At 41.5% G+C, this 26,263-nt stretch overlaps 1 protein-coding gene across 1 annotated transcript; it reads left to right on the top strand.

Moving 5' to 3' along the window:
* The first annotated feature begins 1,727 nt into the window (after positions 1–1,727).
* On the top strand, positions 1,728–25,874 carry ANKMY1 (ankyrin repeat and MYND domain containing 1). The gene is made up of 16 exons (XM_075716898.1): positions 1,728–1,850; positions 3,408–3,554; positions 6,552–6,988; positions 8,001–8,217; positions 9,010–9,174; positions 10,646–10,704; positions 12,157–12,328; positions 12,801–12,941; positions 15,250–15,411; positions 16,112–16,219; positions 18,017–18,148; positions 19,009–19,122; positions 21,356–21,521; positions 22,432–22,498; positions 23,862–24,016; positions 25,708–25,874. The coding sequence occupies exons 1-16, from the start codon at positions 1,728–1,730 to the stop codon at positions 25,872–25,874; spliced, it is 2,532 nt and encodes an 843-aa protein (XP_075573013.1).
* Positions 25,875–26,263: the final 389 nt, after the last annotated feature.

Here is a 26,263-nt window from a genome sequence, read left to right as displayed (position 1 = left end):
GACATTTTTACAAATGCTGTATGATGGATACGGGGAGGGGGTGAGGAACTGAATAAATCAAAGTAACAAATATCAGTGTTCAAAGGGGTTCTGTATAGCTGACTACAGGTGATTAGTGAACTCCCTTGAGGATGAGTGTGGGACTGATTCTGAATAACATTTTCATTTCTAGTCTTGACACTTGAAGAGGACATCACCCAGAACTGCGTGTAGTATTTTCATCAGGCAAGAGGAACCCAAAGGGGAAGAGAAGTTAACACAAGAGAAAATGGATATGAAAGCCATTTATAATTCTGGCTAGACAGTGAGATTATTGCTTTTTTAAAAGGAATAATGGTGCAAAGATCTAACTGCTTTTACAATGCAACATAAACAATGTAGTAAAAAAAAAAGGAAAAAACCATGATGAAATTCCAGCGGGTCTCTTCCAGTCCTGCATTTTTCTGATAACAATAAATTATCCCTAATTTCATTCTAGTAAGATATAACCTCCCATTACAACTTACAATGGAAACTACTCCATATTTCTTGAAGAAATGTGAGTTTGAGAGCTGCATGATCTAAAATTCATACCAGATAATATGCTCAGCAGAAGTTAGCAGATGATGAGTGAGTGAGTGCTTTTCCACTTGTAAACATCTGAAGCAGTCAGTTACTGTTTGGCATCTTCCACACCCTGGCACTACATGTGCAGTCTATTGCTTTCAGATTACAATGTAATTCTGACAGGTGGAATCCTGGAAATTAAACCAGGGACTGTAAGTTTTTCATAAACAATAAGAAAAAAAGGAATTACAAAAGCAGATCTAAAGTTTTTAAAGCTAAGTGACTTTTGTTTAAACTCATTTCATGGGCTTAGTGCTTAGCAGAGATTAATGAAAAACTCCCATTTGTTTTACCATGAATTGACTTAACTTCAGATTGACTATGCTTTCATAGAAAATGGAGGCTTAAACTGGTTAGTTGGCTTCCCAAATAATGCTGGAAAAACTAGCACTTCGGAAGGTTTTGGTTAAATACAATTTTTTTTTTTTACGAAGACAAAGACAACCCATGATAACCTAATGGTGGGCCAGGGCTGAGACCTGGCTCAGAGGAGGTTGGCTGCTCTGGCTGCCTAGGGTGACTTGGGCTGACATAGATTCTGCATATTTCTGTGACAGCTGTTTGTGCTAAAATAATGATCAGCCTGCTCTAGTTAGCCCCAGAGGCTTGGAGTTCATCAATCAGTTGGAAAAACTGTATGGGTTTGGTATGACGTCGGTGTGGACAAAGTTGAGTGAGCTGGCCGGGAGCACTGCAGGGTATGAGGAGGAGAGGGGCAGCTGCCAGCTGAGGAGCAGGATCAGGGGCTGAGGCTCAGGGGCTGACCCACTGCCCGTCCCGGGCGGCTATGCAGGCACAGCCCCCGCTAGCATGGGGGTCCTGCCCGTGGGGAGGGGCCTCTGCCTCCCACGACCGTAAGCAGGCCGGACCGCTCCGAGGGCGGCAGGGTGGACCGACCCTCAAGCCTCTGGCCCCGCCGCGAGTTCAGCTGAAGCTGGCTGGGGCAGTGCGGGGCGGAAGGGTGCGGGGAGGCCCTCTCCCCGCCCGGAGCCGCGGTGGCCGCCCTCCCTGCCCCCGCTCCGGGCGGGCCCGCCGGGGTATCCAACGGCAACGCGCCACCCGGCGACACGGGGCCTCCCATCCCGCTGGCCGGAGCCAGGAGCGCTGCCAGTGCGGCTGACATGGCGGTCGGTACTGGGCGATTTTCCAGTCAGCTGGTGGCTGAGGGCAGAGAGGCAGCGAGGGCGGCCGGCTGCAGCCCCTGCGCCGGGCAGCGCCTGCCCCGCGGGCCGGGGGCCGGCGAGGTACGCCGCCGCTGGGGTGCTGAGCTGCGGGCCAGAGCCCAGCGGGTAGAGAGGCCGTTGGCAGCGCCTCCTCTCCCCCGCTCGAGTACGATCGTCCCGCGGGCCCGGCTGCGCTTCCCGCTGTTGTGGGTGCAGGAAGGCCGCCGATGCGGCGCCGTACCCGCCTGTCCCGCCAGCTGGTTTTGTGTGCTTTGCTGGAGAGCCCTGTCCATCCATGGGGCAGGTGAAGAGGTGCTCTGGAGACAATGCTTTCACGGCGTTGCCTCGTTGTAAGGAGAAGGGTCTCTGAAATGCCGGTTTCCCTAGGCCTGCCTCTCCCTGCTTGTCTTGTATTGGTGCCGAACTAGTTAGTTTCAGCTTGTTTCTGAGTAAGGCAGGTGCTTTGCTAGCATCTGTGTAATGTCTGAGAGCATGTTCACCAGGTGAATCAGCCCTTACTGCTCTTCAGGTGTTTCTGTCAGTCTGTGTCCAGGTTGGTAACACATCCACTACTAAAAATGCAAACTGGGTCACAAGTTTTCAGATAATACTCTCTGCTCTCTTGCTGGGATGACTTAGTCTGTCCTCAGTCTCAGAGAAGATAGTAAATGGTTGCTGTGGGTGCTGTTGCTATTATCACCATAATGTTCTGGGGTTTTTTAAGCTAAAGGTAATCACTCCTTTTATGCCACAAAATACCAGGACTGTGGAAAGGCTGCAAATTTTATTATTATTTTTAATGCACCAGAAGAAGTAAGGAATTGAGATTTTGATTTAAGTGGGATTTTTTTGAATTACCAAATTCTGGTTAATTTATATAAAATAGCTTCCAAATATCTGTTTTTGCTTCAAAATAGTGAACACCTTAAAGCGTTTGTGATTGAAATCAATGACGATCAAATTTCAGTCAAGAACAGTCAGATGAGCAGGTTGGTAGCTAAGGTTTTCCTCACTGAAGAGAGAGGGGGTTAGGGATAACCTTTTGATTTAGCATCTACCACTTTCATACAATCCAGCACTATGTTTACCTGTGATATGAAATTTCATCAGTGCTTTCTACTGAAGGGTAAAAGTGCCAGTTTTGGAGTAGCAGTAATTTTTTAAGGTTTAATAATCCAGTTACTTCACCTGCATCTGACAATTGAAGACTTTATGATTCTGCTGGTTTCCCTTTTCTTTTGATTGCAGAATGCTAGATGTGTGTTGGCATACAGGTCTTTATGAAAGCTGTTGAACGATTGAATAGATGTTGGTTTAGCCTGCATCATTTGGCAATGTATCCAAGGATATGAATGCTGAGATGCATCTGCTGAAGTAGTGTGAACTACTGATTGCTACATGATGGAAGAGCTTCTAGAGGAATTGGTAAAATCCTGGCTGGGTTTTGAAGCCTGTGACTAAAATGGAGTTGAGACTGTGCCCAGTCTTTCTTAACTGTCTAACAGATTCACCCTCTTTATGTGTCACCTTCCTGCACCTTGTTAGTCCTGCTCTGTTGCAGTAAGGAGGCAACTTCACTTATTTCTGTCCTGTCAGTTATATCATTCTTGTTGTCTTGTCCTCTTTGGTGGATTACAGAGATATGTGGGACAGTTCTACATGGACCACTGTCATGGGAAGGGGATTTGCTACTGGCCTGATGGTTCCAAATTCACAGGAGCTCTTTATCTTGGCCATGTAGAAGGCTATGGGACCCTGGAATGGAAGGATGGCAGAAAATTTCAGGTAACTGGAAAAATGCTGTGCGAATACTGCAATTTCCTTGCCTTTCAAAGTCAGCATAAGTACAGGAAAATTTGAGTGTGGGTTTTTTTCAAGCAGCTCCCTTAGTGCTTTCGTTCCTTAGAGCAAAATTGTCATGCTTTGATCTCTAGTGAGTTAGGGCACTCTTTTCAAAAGCTTAGCTTCTGCTGTACTCAACTTTTGCATGGGGAAATACTGAAGGAGATGATCATAGAATCATTTAGGTTGGAAAAGACCCTTAAGATCATCGAGTCCAACTGTTAACCTAACACTACCAAGTCCACCACTAAACCATGCCGCTAAGTGCCACGTCTACATGTCCTTTAAATACCTACAGGGTTGGTGACTCAACCACTTCCTGGGCAGCCTGTTACAGTGCTTGACAACCCTTTCTGTGAAGACATTTTTCCTACTATCCAATCTAAAACTCCCCTGGTGCAACTTGAGGCCATTTCCTCTCGTCCTATCACTTGTTACTTGGGAGAAGAGACTGACACCCACCTTATTACAACCTCCTTTCAGGTAGTGGTAGAGGGCGATAAGGTCTCCCCGAGCCTCCTTTTCTCTAGACTAAACAATCCCAGTTCCCTCAGCTGCTCCTCATAAGACTTGTTCTCCAGACCCTTCGCCAGCTTCGTTGCTATTCTTTGGACACGCTACATCACCTCAATGTCTTTCTTGTATTGAGAGGCCCAAAACTGGACACAGTAATTGAGGTGTGGCCTCACCAGTGCTGAGTACAGGGGGACGATCGCTTCCCTAGTCCTGCTGGCCACGCTATTTCTGATACAAGCCAGGATGCTGTTGGCTTTCTTGGCCACCTGGGCGCACTGCTGGCTCATATCCAGCCAGTTGTTGACAAATAACCCCAGGTCCTTTTCCACAGGCAGCTTTCTAGCCACTTTTCCCCAGCTCTGTAGCGCTGGACGGGTTTGTTGTGACCGAAGCACAGGACCCGGATATTAGCCTTGTTGAACCTCATACAATTGGCCTCGGCCCATCAATCCAGCCTGTCCAGATCCCTCTGTAGAGTCTTTCTACCCACAAGTAGATCAACTCTCCTGCCCAACCTGGTGTCGCCTGCAAACTTACTGGGGGTGCACTTGATCCCCTCATCCAGATCATTGATAAAGGTATTAAACAGAACCAGCCCCAATACTGAGCCCTGGGGAACACGACTTGTGACTGGCTGCCAACTGGACTTAAATCCAGTCACCACAACTCTTTGGGCCTGGCCATCCAGCCAGTTTTTTTACCCAGCGAAGAGTATGCCTGTGTAAGCCATGAGCAGCCAGTTTCTCCAGGAGAATGCTAGGAAAACAGTGTCAAAGACTTTACTGAAGTCCAGGTAAACAACACCCACAGCCTTTCTTTCATCCACTAAGCAAGTCATCTTGTCATAGAAGGAGATTAGGTTAGTCAAGCAGGACCTGCCTTTCATAAACCCATGCTGACTGGGCCTGATCACCTGCTTGTCCTGTACGTGCCATGTGATGGCACTCCGGATGATCGGCTCCATGACCTTCCTTGGCACTGAGGTCAGACTGACAGGCCTGTAGTTCCCCAGATCCTCCTTCTGGCTCTGTGATGTGATACCATCTGTTCAGAACTAAAAATCTGATGCCTGGAAAAGTTTCTTATTCTAGTATCTAACATAAGCTTTCAGTATTTTTTATTCTTCTTTGATAAAGAGCTTATTAGTTAGACAGTACTCTCAAAAGGCATATTAGGATGCCAGAAATATGAAACTGGAGAAATACTGCATTTTAAGAAACTGTGGAGATAGACAGCAATCTGAAGTGTCCAGGTAGCTAGTTGTCTGTTTTGCATCATTTTCAGACCTGATGTTGCTAGTAGAAGCTGGAAATCTTGTTTTCTAAGAGTTTGCAGTCCTTTGTTTTCTTAGAAGGTATATCTGAAAAGTCCCAAGCATAGGGGAACGCTGCCCACTGATCCCTGGGTATCTCTGCAATTCATCAAGTAATCTAAAACATATAAAGGAACAACATAACAGTCTTTGCGTTGATCAACAAGAATATAACATTCTTGCTGAATGTTGATAATGTGGCGCTAATTACAGATTTTTGACAGCTTTATTTTAAGTATATGATGTATAATCTAAAGCTAGGGGAAAAATAGAGAAGCTTCAGATCATAACCATGCTTAGAATTTTATTCTTGCCAGTGGTAATACTTTTCTCCCACTTCTTTATCTTTGTAGCTAAACAGCTCAATGTGAATTTGCTAATTTTTGCTCTAAATAGCTGTTCTGAAGTTGTGATAGCTTAGTGTGAACCTGTCTTCAACCATATGTGTGATCCGGATATGCATGAGTCTGCTTAAATTTGGTAATGCTTATGCCTTACCTACCATAATGTCCTGGCCAAATTAGGATACCGTTATAGGAAGACTAAAACTCCTGTCTTGTAGTGCTTTATTTGCTACTGAGACTCTTCTGTTGGCATGTCTTGTCATGATTGCAAGGCTATAGATATCCTAAATTTAGTTACCATTGTAAGAAAAGAAATAACTGTCATTTACAGATTCTGTGTCTATGCAGATGTGTGTCAGACACGTTAGTTTTGATTAGGTAGCAAAATCTAACCAAAAATCTGTCCTGGCCTGAAAGGTAGCAGCATGGCTAATGAATCTAAAATTGGTCACAGAATAAAATTAAAAGAAAATCTTGCCCAGGCCCTAAAACCATCAGGAAGTTTCATCTAAACATTACATCTCACTGTAGTTAAATTTAGGGCTGTCCACTGTTCTTGTGCTGGAAGATTTGTGTTTGCAGTTAAATGGACCAAAGTGAATGTGAAGACTTTGCTGTTCAGATTGGCTTCATCAGTTACTGCTCTGTTAATAGGAAGTGGGCCAGTAAGGCCAGAACCAAACAGATTAGTTTAAATAGAAACCAGACTTTAATTGTACAACTTGTTTGATCTCTGACTGATACTAATGAGTTTACTTGTTTCTTAAGGGGCTGTACAAATCTGATGAGCGATTTGGACCAGGGATTGAGAGCTATCCAGATGGCTGTCAGGACATTGGCTTATGGCTCAGGGATCATCTAATTAAACTATGTACTGAAGTACCTGGTTATTTTTCTCTCTTGGATTATCCAGCACACTACAGATACATTGATGACAATTCTCAGAAGAAGTATATTTCAGTTGAGGAAGACCCGTTTCTCCGTAGCTATAAACATCTCCCTTTTGATGATAAGGATATTTTCCCTGAAGGAGTCTTTGCATATTCTCGTAACACAGATCATCTTACTTTGACTCATTCCTTCCTGGAAGAGTGTGATGCTCGGTATTTTCAGAACACCCCAAAGCTGCCTGAAGAAGACCCTTGGCCTATTGCAAATGTGACCCCTCTACCGGTTAGAATGCAGACGCATGTTTATAAGCATAGGTAACTATTGTTTTGTCTATTATGTATGGATTTTTAGAAATTGTTATCCATGGGTGTTCATTATTTTCAAATTTACATTGCAGGATAAAAGCTGCACTCCAGATTGGCAACTTGTAATCTCAAGGTCATAAAAAACAATGAGGTTCTTTTCAAAAAAAGAAACAAACAACATATTAATCTCTTAATTCACAAATTTTATTCCTTTAAGTTAAACATCAGTTTTATCCAGGTTACACCTATAAAAATAGTCTTATTGCTCATTAGCATGTCAGAGTTTCTGGAAGGCCAGTTTTGAAAGGAATTAGGAGGCAAGGGCTGTAGAGACCTGTTCTGACCTGTTCTGAGAGCGTACTGTCTTGCATAGAGGTAGAAATATGGAGAAGCATAGTGCCAGATTTTCAAAAGCACTGAAAATCTGGCCGATGATACGTTTTCATGGTTGTCTTGACTCTTGCTCTCCATCAAGGCTATGCAAAACATGCTGCAGCAAGTCTACAGCTAGTAGAATTGCCAACGGCATGTCAGTTTTTATGTAGCTTGGTACTTGTACATGGAGATGCTCTTTGGGCCTGCAGAGTATTTCCTTATTTGCTTTTTTGATAGGAACACAAGATACATATGCATATTTTATAGTGATAGTTAAAGCAGGTGATGGAAATTAAGTCATAAACAGATGTCATGAGTGTGCATGATAAATTGGTTCATAGAAACACGTGGTAGTTAGATTTTGTTTTCTTATTTCAGTAGAAGTTGGATGGCTGGATATTTTTTAACTCCTCTGTAGCTAAAATCTATATGCTGCTGCCAGCACCCTGTATACTGGCTTGCCTTTCTGCCATTAATATAAGCAAGCTTACACTATCTGCAATAGTTCTTAAAATGATAGCTGGCCTTATTTTCCCATCTTGCTCACCAACATGTTTTATTCTTGATGTGTTTTTTCTTTAATTGCCATAGAGGTCTAAGAGTACCTAGCTGCTTAAATGTGCCATACTTTTTTGTCCTTTTGTAGGCGCTGTCAAGTGGAGTTCACTTCAGATGTCAACCTCATTCTCAGCGGAGGCCGCAGTTCTTATGGGCCTCCAGGCCCCAGGGAACTTGCTTCAGAGCAGCTAATTCAGAAGGCAGCAAGAGGAGACTATGATGGGGTCTATGCAATTCTGAGGAATGGGCTTGCTCATCCAGACATAGCTGACAAACATGGATACACAGCACTTGCTGCTGCTGCTGTAAGACTCTAAGCATGACTTTTTACCACATGATGAGAAAATTCCTGGTATAGTAGGCTGGATTAAATTTTTCCTTTGTTTCATTACATAGTATGAAAGCAATGTTCAGTAAACAGGAAAAATAGAAAAGCGGTGTGGTGTGAATAGTGTCTGTAATGAATGGTATCATGCCAAACCCCACAGTAAATAAATAACCTAAAAGAAGCCCTTCAGTAAATATTAGACATGATTTCAAATGTCACGTTTGATTTCAGGTTATGATTATGCAGTGGACTAGGTCTATGTTCTTGGATGTGATGGTGTCCTTATTTTTTCTGCTAGTTGAGATCAGATTCAGAGAGAGTTGTTTTCTTTTTGCTGAAAAGTGGTGGTGCTTAACCATGCATGCACAACCTCAATTTCTGTAGGAGGGGGATGAAATCCTGCCCCCCCCGCCTTTTTCTTCATGCCCTTTTCAGCTACCTCAGTACTTGGCATTCATTGTAAATGGCTAGCAAAATCTAAATAATAATATAGAACACTATTTCTCCTGTAGCCATCTCAGTCACTTTTAGTCTCTTTCTGTTCATGAATCCTCACTGAATTCCTGTGAAATCCAGTAGTTAAGAATTAGCTTAAAAATGCATGTTCTGAACCCTGTAAGACACGGTTCAGTATTGTGTTTCTATTTTGTGGGAAATATAAATTCGAATTAGCTAAACAGTATAGAGCATCACTACTTTAAAACTGTGTTGTTAATTCTTTCCAAGTCAAAAGCTGGAATGTGCAAGTATGGATGTTTCCCCTCTACAGGTTCATTCCCACAATGATGTTGTCAATCTTCTTCTTGATAGTGGAGCTGATGTGAATAAGTGTAGTGATGAAGGATTATCTGCTCTTTCCATGTGCTTTATTCTCTTTTATCCAGAAGAATCTTTTAAGGGTAATATTGCTGAAAGGAGCTTGCACAGTTACAAGGTTTGTTTACTTCTAATCTAAAATGACGGAATCATAATGTGTTATTTCCTCAAGCTGTAAACTTGCTTTTTAAATTTACTGTGTATACTCACTAGGAAGAATTCAGAACTTTTATGCATTTTGCACTCTGAGAATGCAGAATAATCTCCACTGTCACTGCTAACTCTTAACTCGAAGGACCAAATGCCAGCACAGTTACAAGCTTACTCTGCAATTGAAATAAGCCGCTGTGTCAATAGCAGAGATGTGAGGCTGTGTTGGCTAAGTGTTTAACACGATGAAGATGCAGTGGGGCAGTTGATGGGAATTGCAAAAGTGTAAGTAGGATGTAGGTGATTCTCCTGGTACTACATAATCCTGGTGGCATCATGGAGGTGGCTAGTAAAAAGCAATTGTACTGTCAGAAATCTGCTGATCCTTGGGGGGTGCTCACAAAGGAACAGTCATATCCCTGGCCTTTGTCCTGCCACAAAGAGAAACACCTGCTCCCTATGTAGGAACACAATATACATTTTATAAGAGTGCAAATCTGGGAATGGGAATGGGAAAGAAAACAAAAGCAAGGGTGTCAGGAATCACCTGCCAGGATGAGAAAACAGATAAAAAAGGGGTCTGGGCAGGAACTGTGTGATCTTTGGAATGTTTCAGTGGAGTCTAGAAATGGAAGGGTGCTGCTGAGACTTCCACATGAGGCTAGACAGGTAGTGGCCCATGCCTTGAGGAAACTTGTTAGAAATTAAGTACCAAATAATCCTTGGTTGCTCTGAAGTCGCTGTTTCAGTTCCAAGAGTTTGTTCAAGTGGTGGTCCATTACTAAAGTTGCAAGACTTTTATGGGAAAGGGAGGAGTGAGGGATAGCAGCTGCTCCAAACCACACAGAAAATCAATGTGGAGCTATTACCTCTCATTTTGGAGGTAATATGAGGTAATTAGGAATAGAGAGTCGATCTTTCTCTGTTGGTTTGTGTCTGTCACAGTCTCTGAGATTCCGCAAGGTAAATGTACATTGCTTTCACTTTTCCTCCGAGTTGAATATGCATCCAGATTTGGAAATATCAGCCTTGTAGATCCTAGTTCCAGATTCTCATACAAGCTAATGCAGGTTGAAAATCTGTAAGTGTCTTGTTTTATTTCAGCAATTTTTTTTCTTTTCAGCTAGGTGATGTATACTGGAAGAAACTTTTAACTCTTCTAAACGTGTTTCAGACAGGAAATTACATGTTTGGAAAGTGAACAAGAAAAATATTCTGTTATATTAAGAGGGTTTGGGGTTTTTTTTAAAAAAAAAAACAAACTAGTTACATATTACTTCTAAATGCTTTCCCTAACAGTTATTAACAAAATTCTATTATCATTATATGCTGCACTGTGTTACTGTTCTGATGTGTTAATATGCTGAGTCATGCATTGGAAGAAGATTTTTTTTTTTTTTTTTCATTTTTGTAACCTCTTTCTTTTTTAAATCTTTAAGTGGAATGAACAGTCAGAATCCTCAGAAACGGTCAACATGGCTGAAGGCATAATCTCAGAGTAAGTCTCATGCACTGTAAATGGGAGACAAACTCTCATAAACCCTTTTGTATAAAGAAGGTAACAGTATTTCACGTATTTCACAGAAGTGTGCCTCCAGTGCAGGGAAAGATATTTTTTGTTTGTTTAACTGGGTAAATCTTGTTTTCATGCCAGTAGAAGCCACTTATTGTTTATACACTCTAATATAACTAATGTCAGCAGTGGGCAAAGGTTGCAGTTGAAAAGTATAGCTCAAGAAAAGGACATCATGCTTGAACAAGACAAGATTCTTAGTGGAATGTGAAAAGCTGCTAAGTATGCAACGGACACTTGCAGTGTAGTGTAGATGCGAGGAAGGAGAATATGTTCGCTTTATTACTTGAAGTCTTGGACTACATATGAACTTGCTGGTTGTTTTCTGCAAGTGTCTGTTCAGCAGTGTCAGCTGAAATGTAGTCCAACTATTTTGCCTTTGTGGATCTTTGAAAGGGCCACATTTTGCCTTTTGCTTTGCTTACAGAGCAGTCACCAAAGATGATGAAATTTTTGTGTTGGGTTTTATGGCAGTGTAGGTGATTTTGGTATCTTAAAACTCCAAAACTGAAAATTCCTGGTTGGCCTTTTGGCCTTCATCCCCTACATTTTGCTTCTGTGGCACATCCTCCCACCTGCCATGATTCTTGTTGTCTGAAATATTGTGCATATTGCATGTTGTTCATTGGAATATAAAGATCCATTGAATGTAGGGCTTGTGGGTAAAGCTGAGTTAATACCATGTCTAAAAATATGAGTCTCAGCTGAGAACACTTTGTGATGGAGTTTCTGGGTGATTTCCAAGTGCTGTTTGCCCCCCCCCTTTTTTTTTTTCTTTTGGTGGTGTCAGATTTTTTTGTGGTGTATGTGTGGATAGTTTGACTCCATGGAAATGCAGATGGCACCTGGAATATACTGTCCTAGTCTAGCATAGCTCCTGTTCCAGCTTTTGTTTAAGGCAAACACTGTGCCTTTGTTTTCTCAGGATAGATGAATGAGGTATGATTGAGGAAAGAACCTTCCAAGGAGTCCCTGATGGCAGGAAGGAGGAGTCTCTTTCTTTCATTAAACAAGTCTAAGACTAAATGTTTACAGTTCACACGAGTGACTGGTGGAGATACAGAGAACCTTGCCTAGCTATGCCTGTCTGTTTCCACGCAAGTGCTTTTCATGACCACAGGGACTACTTTTGCATGCCACACTTTTAGTTTACAGGGCTGAGAAACACTGGCAGTGCTGTCCCCTCTTCAGGTCATAATGTTGTTGCCTGGGTGGTGTAGGGCAGTTGTGATGCGGCCCTCAAGACTGACATGTCTTCCCTCTGCTAGGTGACAGTTTTCATGCCTGTTACCTGGGAGTCATTTTAGTCCACTAGCTTTTAGAGTTTTCTTGGAAGGTGCTAATATGTTATTCTGGTGTTTTCCGTCTCAACTCTAGACGACAGAAGAGATGGAAAACAATCCAACTGCTGCTTCATCGAGGTGCAGATCCCAATGCATCCTGGATCCCACCACACCTTCTGTTCTTTGCTGTTAAAGCCGCAGATGCAGAAGCAGTGAAACTCCTCTTAGAAAGGGGAGCCAGGACTGATGTGCAGCTTCCATCCAAGGTTTTACTGGGTTGTAATTCATAATGTGGGATTCTAGATGTGTACTGTAGCTTCAGTGCTCTACTCTAAAATATCCTGGATGTCAATCAGCTTTAGAATGGCCAGAAAGCTGTTTAAAGCAATTATCCTGTTCAAAGACTTTTTTTAGTAGAAAGAACTGAAAGCTCCTTACTCTCTAAGTATTTTTTTTCTCATCATGTTTCCTGGTTGCCAAGCTTGTGAGTGGCTGGGGAATACATGTGAAGCTGCTCCTCAAATTGGTAATAGCTGTTGTGATATTTAGTAGGCTTAGTGTCTGGGACCTTTAGTGTTCCACAGTCCTATAACTCTAGGCTCTAGGTTTATGATGGCTGTTTGTGAGACAGAGCATGTGGGAAGAGTAAGCTTGGATTATTCTTTGAAAAAATATTTAGTGTTGTTTAAGTGCTGCTTGTGATAAACAGGAGTCTTAATGCTATGTTTGTGTTTTCAGTTAGGGGGATTAACTCCTCTCCACATAGCTGCCTCAATTCCTGGGGAGGAAGGGGTCCAGATAACACAATACCTCCTGCATTCTGTCCCAGATCTTAATGCAAGGGCAGAAGATGGAAATGAGATATATGGTCCAGACAAGGTATGTTGCTTTTTGAGCTCATCTTCTTTCATCTGTTGAAATTCAGATTGCACAGGACCTAAGCAGGGAGTTGAGATTCCTGCCTGCTTGATTTCACAGTGGAATCCTTGCATTCTGCAGAAAGAACTTTCAAAAAAAGAAAAAGCCACTTGAGGTCTACAGTACTGGGTTGCACTAAACATATCCTTCTGGTTTTTGTGCCCCAGAACATTGTGCTATCATGCCTTATATAAGGCAGAGTTTAGAAGTCTCTTGTGTGTAGTCCAGTGCAAATGCCTGAAGATATGACTGCAGAAACAGATGTGTCTGGGACTTGCTTGTTTCATCTCCATTGAGCTGGCCTAATACTTCTTTTCTTTCCTTATTTCTCTTTTCCTTGAACCCAGGCTGTCTCTGCTAGATTCCTGCAGCATTCGCTGTGCCTCCAGGTTGCAGAAGGTCAGCCTAGCAGTAGACTTTTTTGGGAGTATAGCACTTTTTAATTAGAGTTGCCATTTTTGACGATAATTCTTTACTGCTGATGGAGCTATATCAGCAATACATGCTTTTTCTGGCGTTTGTTACCTGAGAAATCACTTTAAGTTGTAGTAACAAAATTATGTAGTCACAGAACAGTTGAAAGATTGGAAGGGACCTCTGAAGATTGTGTAGTACAATACCCCTGCTCGAAGCAGGATCAATTATAGCAGGTTGCTCAGGATCTAGTCCAATTGGTTTTTGAGTATCTCCAAGGGTGGAGACTCCACAACTTCTCTGGGCAACCTGTTCCAGTGGCAATGATTTTCCTAATGCAGCCCAGGATGCTGTTGATCTTTGCTGCAGGGCCACACTGCTGGCTCATGTTTAACTTGTCCACCAAGACCTCCAGGTCCTGTTCTAGAAGTTTTTTTCCATCTGGTCAGCCCCCAGCATGTACTGGTGCCTGGAGTTATTCCTCCCCATGTGCAGGGGAGGAATACTACAATTTCCTTTTGTTGAATTTAATAAGATTCCTCTCTGCCCAATTCTCCAGCCTGTCCAGGTCCCTCTGAAAACCAGCACAACTGCATGGTGCATTAAACCATTCTTCCCAGTTTTGTATCACCTGTGTACTTGCTGAGGGTGCACTCTGTCCCGGCATTGAGGTCATGAGTTAAGACATTAAACAGTATTGGCCCCAGTATCTGCCCCTGGGGTATAGCACAGCTGGACTTCGTGCTGCTGATCACAATCCATGATCCACCTCACTGTTCAATTGTCTAGTCCATACTTCTTCAGGTTGTCTATGAGGATGTTATGAGAGTCAGTGTTGAAAGCCTTGCTAAAGTCAAGGTAAACAACATTCACTGCTTTCCCATCTTTCACCAAGCTGGTCATCTTATTGTAGAAGGCTATCGTGTTTGTCAGGCACGATTTCTCCTTTGCAAACACGTGCTGACTGCTTCCAGTCACTGTCTTGTCTGTAGTATGTCTGGAGATGGTTTCTCAGAAGATTTTTCCATCAGTTTCCCATAGGCCAAGGTGAGGCTTGTAGTTCCCTGGTTCTTCCTTCCATTTTGCCAGGAATGCAAAGAAATTCCTCAGAAACCTTCCCTGCTTGCCGTGACCATTCAGAGGTAACCAGAATGGCCTTGCAGTGACATTGGCCAGCTCCCTGGCATACTATCAGGTCCCAATCACTTAAAAAAGGAGTTGGCTTATGTAACTAGACTGATAAAATTTATCTTGTCATGACAAGGACTAAAGTGAATGTCTGCAGGACAGGGAGATTTACATGGCTTTGTCAGTTTGTATTTTAGTACTTTGTCCTTAAATAGGAAACAGGAGAACTTAATACCTATTTATCAACAGTACTTAGTTACAGAATGCCCAGACACACTGTAGGCAAGATTGACTTTCTCAAATATCACTTTTGGTTTTTATATTGATCTGGTGATCCTATATTCATAGACCTTAAATGAATGACACATGAATGAGCTTGATTCAAGGCAGGCCCTTCGTGCCTGAAAGCTTGCTTCTTCCCTCCCACTCCCTACACTGTGTTGTTTGGCCCAGTAAAAGTTATTAACATCTGTCTCTCAAATTTGCCTTCCCTAGACTTCTTCAGTAGTTTTATTAAACTTCTTAGTGTGCAGTGTGAAAGCAGTCTAGCAGATGAGACCTGAATCTAGAAAAGAAAGTAGAAAAAGGGTGGCTGGGGTTTTTTGTGGGGCTGAACAAGTCTTGTCCACGATTGAGATCCAGACAGGGTGACCAGGCAGGCTTATTTTCTGTTAACTTGTCTTTAAGCTATGTTGCAAATGTGCATCATTTCACTTAGATTCCTCAGCCTGAAGCCAGAGAAGCCAACTTGGCAGGTGGTGTCACTTTGCAACTGAAAAATGAAGGAGGACCACCACAAGAGTACTTTTCCTCCTATAGTGGTCCTGTCCCTGAAGAAGGTGGAAGGAGCGCATTGCACATTGCATGTGAAAGAGAGGATAACAGTGAGGTAACATCACAGCATCTGAGGCTCTGCTCATAGGGAGTAGTTCTAAGGCATTCTCAAATGACATAACTTGGCAGTGAAGACATTTCATCCCTGTAAGGAGCTGATTGAACACCAGGAATAAACTCCTTTTCTACTGAATTATGAGCACTGTACTGATTAAAAATCTGTTAGCACTTGAGGAAAAAACATTTCTTAAACCTTGGGAGTTCTGTTTGACAAGAGAAACTCCTTTAGTCGAGTTTCCATTGGTAAATTTGCCATTAATTTAATCATCCACAAGGCCAATTTGAAGTTGGAGAGTCTTAGCTTTGGCATGTGCTAACCTCTGTGCCTTTGTTTTTGTACTATAATAACATTCTTCTAGAAGATTTGGGATGCATACGGTTGGGGAAAGGTATTTGAGAGAGGTGACCTACTTCTTCAGAAGCAAACCTACACATTCCTTCTGGTGGCAGGATTAATGAGATCTGATAATCCGGTTGTGAAGAGGTTTCATGTATAACACCATTATGCTTGGGGTTCGCAGTCATGAGAAAGTGGATCTATGTTTTTACTATAACATCATAGTTCAGGTGAAAGGTCTGAATGTGTTTTATGCTGCTAATTTTATTGATTATACTATTACTATCAAATTTAATATTAAGACGTTAACTTTATTGTGATCTAATTCTACCTTTTTCCACTGCACTTGTCTACAAAGCATGCTCGAGATGTTATCCGCCTCCTTTTAATGCATCAGGCAAATCCAAACACATTGTGGAGTGGCCATTCACCACTTTCCTTAGCAATTGCCAGTGGGAATGACTTGGTGAGCATCTTTAAGTTCCTTCATTTTTTGGGGTGTATTTCTCTATTCATGTCTGCCTTCTCTCATGACAGCCAAACTACATAATGAGTGGTGCTTGCTATCATACATTTTCACTAAAAATAATAAAGTTTTTACTTTTCTTTCAAACCTATGAATGTTTCATGAGCTGAACTAGAGGAGTCCTAAAGGACTATAGCATGAGGTAGCCAGAAATATTTGGATAGGACTCAGAAGGGACTAGCATTTGGAGAACTGTGTTCATTTTATGAATCACAAGGACATTCAGTTCTCTTACACGCTGCCTCCCTGCCTGGAGCAACCCAACCAAACACCAAAACACTTGCTTCTGGGTATAAGACAAAACTGTACTGATTAATGGTAAGAAGTATGTTGTTCTATGGAAAGATTAATAGTCAGTCCCAGAAAGGATTTGATTGTAATGAGGCTCAGAGCGCTCCATAGATGAGGCTTATAGTTCACACAGTAGAATTCAGTGTGTGAAGTTAGCACCTGTCTTCCCGAGCAGGGAATGAACTCCCTTCTGCCCACACTAGGCCCATAAGAGCAGGACCACAGCAGCCAGCACGGTGCAAGAGAAGATATGCAGCCAAAGCAGGTGATGAAGCAGATGTGTCTGCAGTGGTCTGCCTCTCTTCGAATAGAGCTCGGTGTGTCCAGGCTCCTGGCTCATCTTTGCGGAAACGAAGGCAGGAGAATGGTGGGATGAGAGCAGCACCCTGGCTCCCCATGCAGTTCAGCTGTTGTGCAGCCAGCACGCAAAGTCATACTTGTAAGGGGGCAAGTGCGACTGACTGTAGCCTAGCAGTTCAGATAAGCTGAAAGGGGCAGGGTTGGAGTGTGATTTCTGCTTCCCCGTTTACTTTTTGCCAGTACAAAAGCACACATATAATCCAGAGATGCATTCTCTTGGAAACACAGCCATGAGCAAAGCTGGGGAAAAACCCTTTTCAGTATTTTTGATTAAATCAACATTCTACCTTTTGTTCTGTCACTACAAAATTTATACTTTACATAGGATAAATGGTAGAACATAATAGAAAATATCTGTTATGTGTTGTTGTTCTTTAACTATTTTCCTTTCACTGGAAGGGTATCAAATATCTATAAAAATAAAACTGGAGCTAGAGCATGGACTATGGAAGGGGTTATAATGGAAGTGGCTACAACTGCACACAACATAAAACAGGTTCTGTATCAAGTGAACCTGAACCTTTTTTCTTACACAGTCTTCAAAATTTTTAAGACCCTTTTGGTATTTTTCTGGGGAAAACGCGTTTTCTTGCAACGCAAATTTAAATTTCATGATTTTGAACGAAATAAAATGTGCGATATCCAACAACTTCTACTGCTTCTTCCACTTTCTCAGAGGCTAATGTCTGATGAAGTGATGATCTAATAGGCTGTAAGTGATCAACCTATCTAATTCTTATCTTTGTAGTAAAGTGGTTTTTTTTAAAAAACACACTTTATGAATCAGACCAGGTGATTTTTAAAGCTACCCTCTTATGTCTTTGATACTGTTGTTTGGTAAAGTATTCCATAATGACATTATGATTCATGCTAAAAGAAGTGAAAACTACTGTCTGGTGGACTAAATTTTTGTGTGCTCTGAAGCTATGACAAATACTAGCAGATACTCCAAGTGTGCTGTGGTAAATACTGTAAAACTTTAGGGTCTTGACTGATCTGGCTAGGGTCTCACTTTCCTGCTGTAGAACTGTCAATAATGGCTTCTCCAGTCACTAATTTGTCACATTTGCATATGCACATTTGCAGGCAGTGGTTGAACTCCTCAAACATGGGGCTGACCCAAATCTGCCATTAAGTGGAGCAGTAAGAAGTGCCCTCTGCGCAGCTCTCAATACGGCATATGAACGGCAGAGAACAGCAGCACAGAGGATTGCTTTGGTGAGATAACATCTGTGTGTTTGTTGAGTTTTTTAAACTTCAGAAAAACATTGAGTTTTGTCAGGTGCATTGAGTCCCCTTTCTCTTTAATGGGTAAGCTGATTTTTTTTTTTCCCCAGAACAATTAATTTGTGTCTGTTCCTAATGCTGTTTGTTTCTGTCCTGAGGAACAGGGGTTTTGTATGGAAATTCATTTTCCTGTTTGATTAAAGAGGATGATGACCTCCTTGTGTAGAAGAGGAAAAACTACATTAAAGTCAAATGGGATGGTTGTAGTGCCGATAGCCCTGTCAAATCTGACTATTACCTTGTTTATAAACACAAGCAGCATCCACATGAAGAGAGATGCCTTGTGTTTGGTTGTTATTGTAAAGTGGTCAATGCCAGTTATGAGTGCACTTTCTCATCTATGATGAGGTCAATGGCAGCGTTTGGCCTTGTGAAAACTGGAGTTTTTCTCCTCATCCCAGGGAGCACAGGGCTGGTCTCATTCAGAGTGAAGGTGAAGAAGACTGCAGTTGAGGGGTCTGGGAGCGGAGGCAGTTTCCCCAGCTGTGTTCTGTTCTGCCCCCTCCCTCACTAGTTGTCCCTGCTTCATTTGTTGGTGCAAGATTATGGAATACCCAGAAACAAATAGCAACTGCCTGCAAGAAGCTTTGACTTACAAATTACATTTAGATTTGACAATTCATCATCAGCTCTAAAGGGGCAGAAGAAATGCATGGTTTGGTGCACAAGATAGTCTCACAAACAGAGGTTAAGCTCTGATTCTCAGTCCTGTCTCTTTAGCTGTGGTGTGAATGCATTTTTTTGGGAAGGTTTTCTTTTTGCTTGAATGTGTAATGATTTGCTTTCTTCAGGTTGATAAGCTGCTTGAAGCTGGCGCAGATATCCTTGCACCAGTTACTCTTAGGGAAGGACAGAGAAAAGCTGTGGGAACAGCTGTTGACTATGCCTATTATAAATATTACCAGGTATGACTTCAGTTCCCGTATCTAAAAGTACTGTGCATTTGCATCCATTCAAATACATGGCCTGTTGTGTCCTTATGAATTGTCTAGGGCCTTCTTCAGAAACTTTCATGGAAATTTGCATTTTCCCTTCATTTGTTGTGAGACTCAGTTCAGCACCAAAGGAAACATTAGTCACTTAAAGTCTGAATAGCTCTAATAGTTTTGCCTGTGAAGGCAATCCTTGCTGTCACATATTATAGTAAGTTTCCATTCATAATCAGATTGGAAAGAGTTAATTGTAATCTTAAACCCAGGCATTAAAACCAAATGTAATATGTGTTTCTGTGAGGCTACAGTCAAATTGGGAGAAGTTATTGTGGGTTATATATTATGGTAATTTTAGATGTGTTGTAAGCTATGATAGGACATTATTGATCAAACTTTAAAATAATGGATTTCCTAAATAAAAAAATGTATTTAAATATAACATACATTAAAATATGTATCACGTATTACATGTTATATATTGTATAAAAAACCCTAAAATATATATTTACTAAATAAATAAATGGATTTACTAAAGTCGTCCTTAATCATTTATTAATCCCTTATAAAAAGAATCTTACTGTGAAGTATAACTAATAAATTTCTGCCTGATGCTTTTTTTTCTGGAAATAGTTGTTTAAAAAAATGTTTAGAAGGCCTGGCATTCAGTGACAGTTCTAATTAGACCTAATATAAGATGATTTTTTTTTTATAGCTTTCTTATTAACAAAAAGCTTACATGATAAGCAGATTGTTTACCTCTGGAACATAAACCGTAGTTGTTCTGAAAAGAACAAAAGTAATGGTGCACCTCATTCATTGAGCATCCTGCTTAGAGCTAACAAGGGGTTTTGTATCCCACACCGATGTTCTATGTAGACATTAAATTGTGATTTCTTTGCTTGCAATCGCAGCTGATCCTCAAATGGGAAAATAAATTAAGCAAGTTATAGCTGTAATTACAGGTCAAACTTGATCACCATACTCCAGGTACCTTACTTTCCTGCCTTGCTCTGGACTTTTGTCTATACTCTACTTGCTGGCACGCATTACAGGGAAGCAGTATGGGGACTTGAGGAACATAATAGTGGACAAGCAGTGCCCTCTAGCTGTCTTTTAATTTCCAAGAAACTTTTTGGTGCTTCCAGAAGTGCTGGGAGAGGAGGTCTGCAAGATGAGGGCAGCTTCCAAGTGCAAGGTCCTGCACCTGGGTCAGGGCAACCCCTGGTATCAATACAGGCTGTGGGATGAAAGGATTGAGAGCAGCCCTGGGGAGAGGGACTTGGTGGTACTGGTGGATGAAAAACTGGACATGAGCCGGCAATGTGCGCTCACAGCCCTGACAGCCAACTGTATCCTGGGCTGCATCAAAAGAAGTATGGCCAGCAGGTCGAGGGAGGTGATTCTGCCCCTCTACTCCGCTCTGGTGAGACCCTGCCTGGAGTACTGCATCCAGCTCTGGAGCCCTCAGCCCAGGAAAGACGTGGACCTGTTGGAGCGGTTCCAGAGGAGGGCTGCAAAAATTATCCGAGGGCTGGAGCACCTCTCCTGTGAGGAAAGGCTGAGAGAGTTGGGGTTGTTCAGCCTGGAGAAGAGAAGGCTGCAGGGAGACCTTATTGTGGCCTTTCAGTACTTAAAGGGGCCTTATAAGAAAGATGAGGGCAGACTTTTTATTAGGGCCTGTTGAGATAGGACAAGGGGTAATGGTTTTAAACTAAACAAGGGTAGATTTAGACTAGATACAAGGAAGAAATTTTTTTACAATGAGGGTGGTGAAACACTGGAACAGGTTGCCTGGAGAGGTGGTAGATGCCCCATCTCTGGAAACATTCAAGGTCAGGTTGGATGGGGCTCTGAGCAGATCCCTGATCTAGTTGAAGATGTCCCTGCTCATTGCAGGGCAGGTTGGACTAGATGACCTCTAAAGGTCCCTTCCAACCCAAACTGTTCTATGATTCTATGATTCCCCCTTGAAGAAACATTTGAAAATTGTTTTAGTTAAATTGTTGAGCACTTACCAAACTGATGACTGGAACAACTAGAATGTCTAACCTCAGCATGTCCTGTGCCCCATATATCACAGACTGAGGTCCAAGCCAGGATCCAGCAGGGATGATGCTGTGCTTTTGGAACAGGTTGGCTTTAACTCTGAAACACTTGTGTGTTAGTGTCCCCATACATTAGTGGATTAACTCATGGTATGTTGCAGGATAGGAGAATTGCTTACACACCGTACCACATATTGTCAGCATCTGAGCAGGAAGTTTTTCAAACACGCCGATCACTGCTGGAACATATTACAGCAAAGCTCCGTGAGTGTGTCGTCCTGAAAGAGAAAGATTGGGATCAAGAAGAGTTGAGAAGATCCAAGAAATGTTAGTTCAAGTCTAAGAGTAGTTCAAGATTAAGGGTAGCATCACCTGGCGTGAAGGGGAATTTATTGTTATAATTCCAGTGTTACTGTCTGAAAAGGTAACTCCTAATAAAAACTGCTCCTACATATTTGGTAAGGAGACGTAGGGGTTCTACAAACATTAAAGAGAATAAACAAGGCATTCTATGATTTGTGAAGAAAATCTGAATGAGTTTAGTGCCTGTCAGCTGCCTCCTGGTAAATCCCTGTATGAGATCTGTTGCCATGTGTTAAGGAGTGATTGAGGGAGCTTGCTCCTCTTTCATGGGAGAACCTTGGAACTGCTTTGCATTTAGTGCAGGGAACAGGATGCATGTGATGGTGACTGTGGACATCTAGCATATTTTCATTCCTTATGGCAACTTACTCCCAGGTCCTTTCCTAAGACTCCCATTGTACCAATACTCTTCTGCTATTAGAGTAGCAACAATGAATATATAAATTAAGATGATTTCAGTTTACATCCTCAGTAGTGTTCAAATGTGTGGTGAAATCTGGCTTAGAATATAGGTCTCAGAATACCAGTCTTTGGGGCAGATGATGCATCACACTTGGGAAGTGAACTTTGAATATAAGGTTGTTACCTTTGCAGTTCAGCATCACCTGTGACTCTGTGGCTTGTCACAAGCAGGAAGTAAGAGTAAATTATCTGTATGATTTCTTCTTCTTGTCTGTGACATAGCAATTTAGCTCCTTTTTTCTTGGCTTCTGAAGCTTGTTGATGGAAAATGCATTTTATTATGTATCTTCAAATTTTATACAGTAGGCAGAGCCAAGCAGACTTTTAATGAAGGTGGATCTTGTGACTAGTATTCTAATTCTCAAGTCAGAATACTGATTTTTGTTTTCCTCGGTGCCCCCTGTTGTTGTAGTGGATTCAGCCGTTCATACACGTGTTTCAAAGAAGAAAGGAGGGAGCCATCATGTGGAAGAAGTGAGGTACTCAAGTATTGACTGTTTCTAGGCAAAAATACTATGACCTGGGTTTTCTTCCTCACCAAAACTATTGTCACGCTGCCATTTTTCTCCTTTCTAGTTTTCCTCTCTAGTCGATCCAGACTTATCAGCTGCAGTTAGCTTCTTTCTCTGCTCTGATCACACCACTCTTTTTCAGCTTCAGACTTTGCCATGAGAGTCTGCATCATATTCAGTCTTCTTGTGGGAAGCACAAGTGTTTTAAACAAATTAATGACATTAGTACCATAGAATTGCATGCAAATGCTAAGAAATAGGTCCATACAAACTTTGTGGCTTATATTTCTCCAGAAATTGCAGGAACAATTTGTGCAATTTGAATGTTATTCTTAGAACTGTGTATTAACAAAACTTTGAATACTAATGGAAATGCTTGCCTCAAGGATACTGAGTTCTGTCATCAGTTTCTCCTACTGCAGGGAATTCACAGGCTTCTGAACTTTGTCTCAGTATCTGAAGAAAGAGGAAGTAACATAGGTGTCAGGAACTGGGGCACTTTTGAAGACAGAAATTTTGAGGTAGCATTTTTGTTGAACTGAGATGGATCAATAGCAGCATAAGATACGGAAATAACCAGAAGAACGTAAAGTGAACTAAAATAAAATCTGGAAGGTCAACGTAGCACATAAAGATATTACAAATAGATCTCAGCAATGACTTGCAGGGACAGATGAAACCTCAGCGAAACTTGCTAGCTATTGGGGAAGGATTCTTGAAGGCTTTAAAAAGGATGTAAATACGTAGCCCAGCTTGCACGTAGATCTAACATTCTGCTTCCCAGTCCCACTGAAAGCCTTAGCCCAAGCACTCTTCATTTTATGTTCCAACTTTGGAATAACTGGTGTGGTGCAGTGGCCTGTGAATGTCCCTGTTTGTCTCTGCAGTATCCCAGTGGGTTCTATGAAGGTTTTTTTAAGTTTGCCAGCCTGGCTTTGTTATCTCTGGCCATATATAGTCTGGTCTGCCTGCCAGTTTGAAAATGGACATCTCCAGACCTGATGTCATGAGTACACTAAAGCACACAGTGTGCTAGCGTATGGCAGGATGTGGATGTTGGTTTGGTAAACGCTTGGGCATGTTTCTCAGTAGGACACTTGGCTTTTCTGGGGGCTGTTTCTGGGGGCTGGCTTTGCAGCTGGTGTGAAGTCTGTTCTCCACAGACTCCTCTGATAAGCTACAGTCTCCTGTTTCTTTATTGTTGAACATTATTTCTATATTGTAGCCATTTTTATTTAGTTTTACTGTGATCTGCAAACATGCTGTCAACTTGAGGAAAACCCTAAACAAACAATAATGTGCTTTAATTTTACAACTACCTTTGTTCTAGACTACCATTCTTTAAATATTGCTATCAGTGTGGACGTTCAGTCGGTGTTCAGCTGTCACCTTGCATGCATTGTCATGAAGTCTTCACTTGCAGTGCAACTTGCAGAAGGAAGTCCTGGAATGAGCGGCATAGGCAGGAGTGCTTGGGACTGCTGGGTAAGTCTGATTGTCATTACTATTTGAGTACAGTGGCTTGTACATGTGTACTGACCTGGGTATGTCTTCCTTGTAATGGACCAGTAAAATGTGTTTGAAGAAGGAATTTAAATAAAAAGCTTCAGTTCATTCACTTGAATAGCTGTGCTTTTTGTAAACCCACCAGCTTTAAGAGAGCTACTACTGTGTCATTACTCTCAGTTTCAAGAGAGAAGAATCTTTAAGGTGAGTGCAGAGCAAACAAAATACTCTCTCTGACTAAGGTTAGCAACTGTGGGCATCACTAGACAACTTTCCAGGCTGAAGGACCACAATAGATATAATAAGCTAGGCAGAGTGGAGCTTTCCGTACAAACTACTTCTTAATCACGTCTATCTGTATATTAGAAGAGAAATCAATGAGATTTCTGACTTTATGCATGGAATTGTTGATACCACACTACTGTGGTTCTTGGAAACCACACTTGTGCTGATAAAAATGAGGCCACATTACACATGCCACATGCTACATAGCAGTAGAAGATTAGCATGGTAGAAATCATACTATTTTAATTATATCAGGTGCTCACATAGATTGAATGAGAAATCTGTCAAATGTGAAGATGGATACAGAACTGCTGTATTCATAGAAGTTCTGTGATTGATCTGTCTTTTAGTGGCTGCCTGGGATGGGACTTTTAAATCTGGATACATGTAAAACCCTGTGTGTTAGGGATAGTGGGGTGTGTCCCACTGGAGATAAGTTATATCAAACATATGTTTATACATATGCTTACCAGTATGGGCTCTGAATAGAATCAAACTAGAATAGAATAGAATAGACATCAGACAAGGACAAATGGTGGGTAATATGGCACCTGTACACTGGAGGACTTAAACATGAAAAAAATTACATTCATTTAGAAAACAGAATTTTTTGACCTTGTCTTTAAAAATGTAGTATGTTATGGATACAGCTGGGTGATGCTAGGGTGTTAACTAGTAATGATGTAAGTTACTGCTTCTTGTTGTAGTAATCCCTTTCCTGTATGGTAAACGCCAAATTTCATTCAATTCAGATTCAGTGAATTCAATTCAGAACAAGTGTGAATGTCTTCCTGTAGAAAGAATTTTTCTCAGCAATAAACAGACTTCTTTTTAAGTAGTGTCTTCCTTTCTAGTTAATTTTGAGGTAGAAAGGTTTTTGTTTGTTCCTTTGTTTTGTTTCTTTTTTCTTTCCCATTGTTGTCCTTAACTTAAAATGACCTGAAATTTCCTGACTCAGACCAGTTTGAGCAATTCAGTCTGTTGCTCTGAGAGCCTCTGATGTTCTCCGCCCTGTTTCCTGATCCCTGTGCTTTTCACTGTAGGGCAATGTGATTAGCATTTATTTTGTACCTTATGAACAAAACTCTTAATGTTTAACTGAGTCCTGAAGTAACTAATAGTACTAACTGCAGGATTAATACACCCTGAGATATGCTTACTAGAAGAAACTCCCATATGTGGCCATTGTTTGTTAGGAAGTTTATAGGTAAGTTAGTAGGTAGCCACAGCTACCTGAGAGTTGTGTCTGTTAACATCACATTTAACAAACTATGCCAAAATAGGGACTTCCTCAAGTCTTGTACCTGCTTCCAGTTTATTGTTCCAGAGAAACAAAAGGTCACCCAAAGAAATATGGTTTTGGTTTTTTTTTTTTTCTTTTCCAGAGAAGAGTACAGGTCAAGCAACTCTGGATGCAAGCAGTGCAGGATGCAAAAAGAATATCACTGGCAAAAAGGGGGGAAATGGAAGAGAAGGGAAAGATGAAAGGAGAGGTGGAAGAAAGAGTAAAGTTGGGATTGGTGGAAGAGAACATCACAGGAAGAACAACTGACTTGTTTCAAGTCACTCCTACTATTGTGTGGACAAGTTTTAATACCACTGTACTTTCTGCCTTGTAGTCCACTGCTACTAAGGTTAAAAGTGATCTCATTTGACATGGTCTGAGAAACTAAAGCCAAACCATCTTTCTAAGATAACGCATATGAGCTCAAGGATGATAATGCCATCAAAAAACCAGTATGTGTGGGTATATACAAGTTATATATTTAAATAAAAGTTTGCAATTAGAAATATAGTGAACTTCAGACTGGTTTTAATGGTCTAATGCTGTATATATTTTTAAAAAAAACAATATTGACCATTATTAAACTTCATTACAAATATTCCCTCCTGTGGGGAACAGAGGGCCCATTTGACAACTCTAGGGAGGTTTGTTGCTTC

The sequence above is a fragment of the Pelecanus crispus genome, chromosome 9, assembly GCF_030463565.1.
Source record: "Pelecanus crispus isolate bPelCri1 chromosome 9, bPelCri1.pri, whole genome shotgun sequence".
NCBI classification, from domain to species: Eukaryota; Metazoa; Chordata; class Aves; order Pelecaniformes; family Pelecanidae; genus Pelecanus; species Pelecanus crispus.
The sequence above is the reverse complement of the archived record's forward strand: the minus strand, read 5'-3'. Positions and strand labels throughout refer to the sequence as shown.

Bases quoted from the DNA above. Each gene is read 5' to 3' on its own strand.
- ANKMY1 (XM_075716898.1), top strand. From the start codon at position 1,728: ATGGCGGTCGGTACTGGGCGATTTTCCAGTCAGCTGGTGGCTGAGGGC. The intron at 3,555-6,551 runs GTAACTGGAAAA...TTGTTTCTTAAG, and splicing joins AGGATGGCAGAAAATTTCAG to GGGCTGTACAAATCTGATGA. The intron at 22,499-23,861 runs GTACTCAAGTAT...CCTTTGTTCTAG, and splicing joins CATCATGTGGAAGAAGTGAG to ACTACCATTCTTTAAATATT.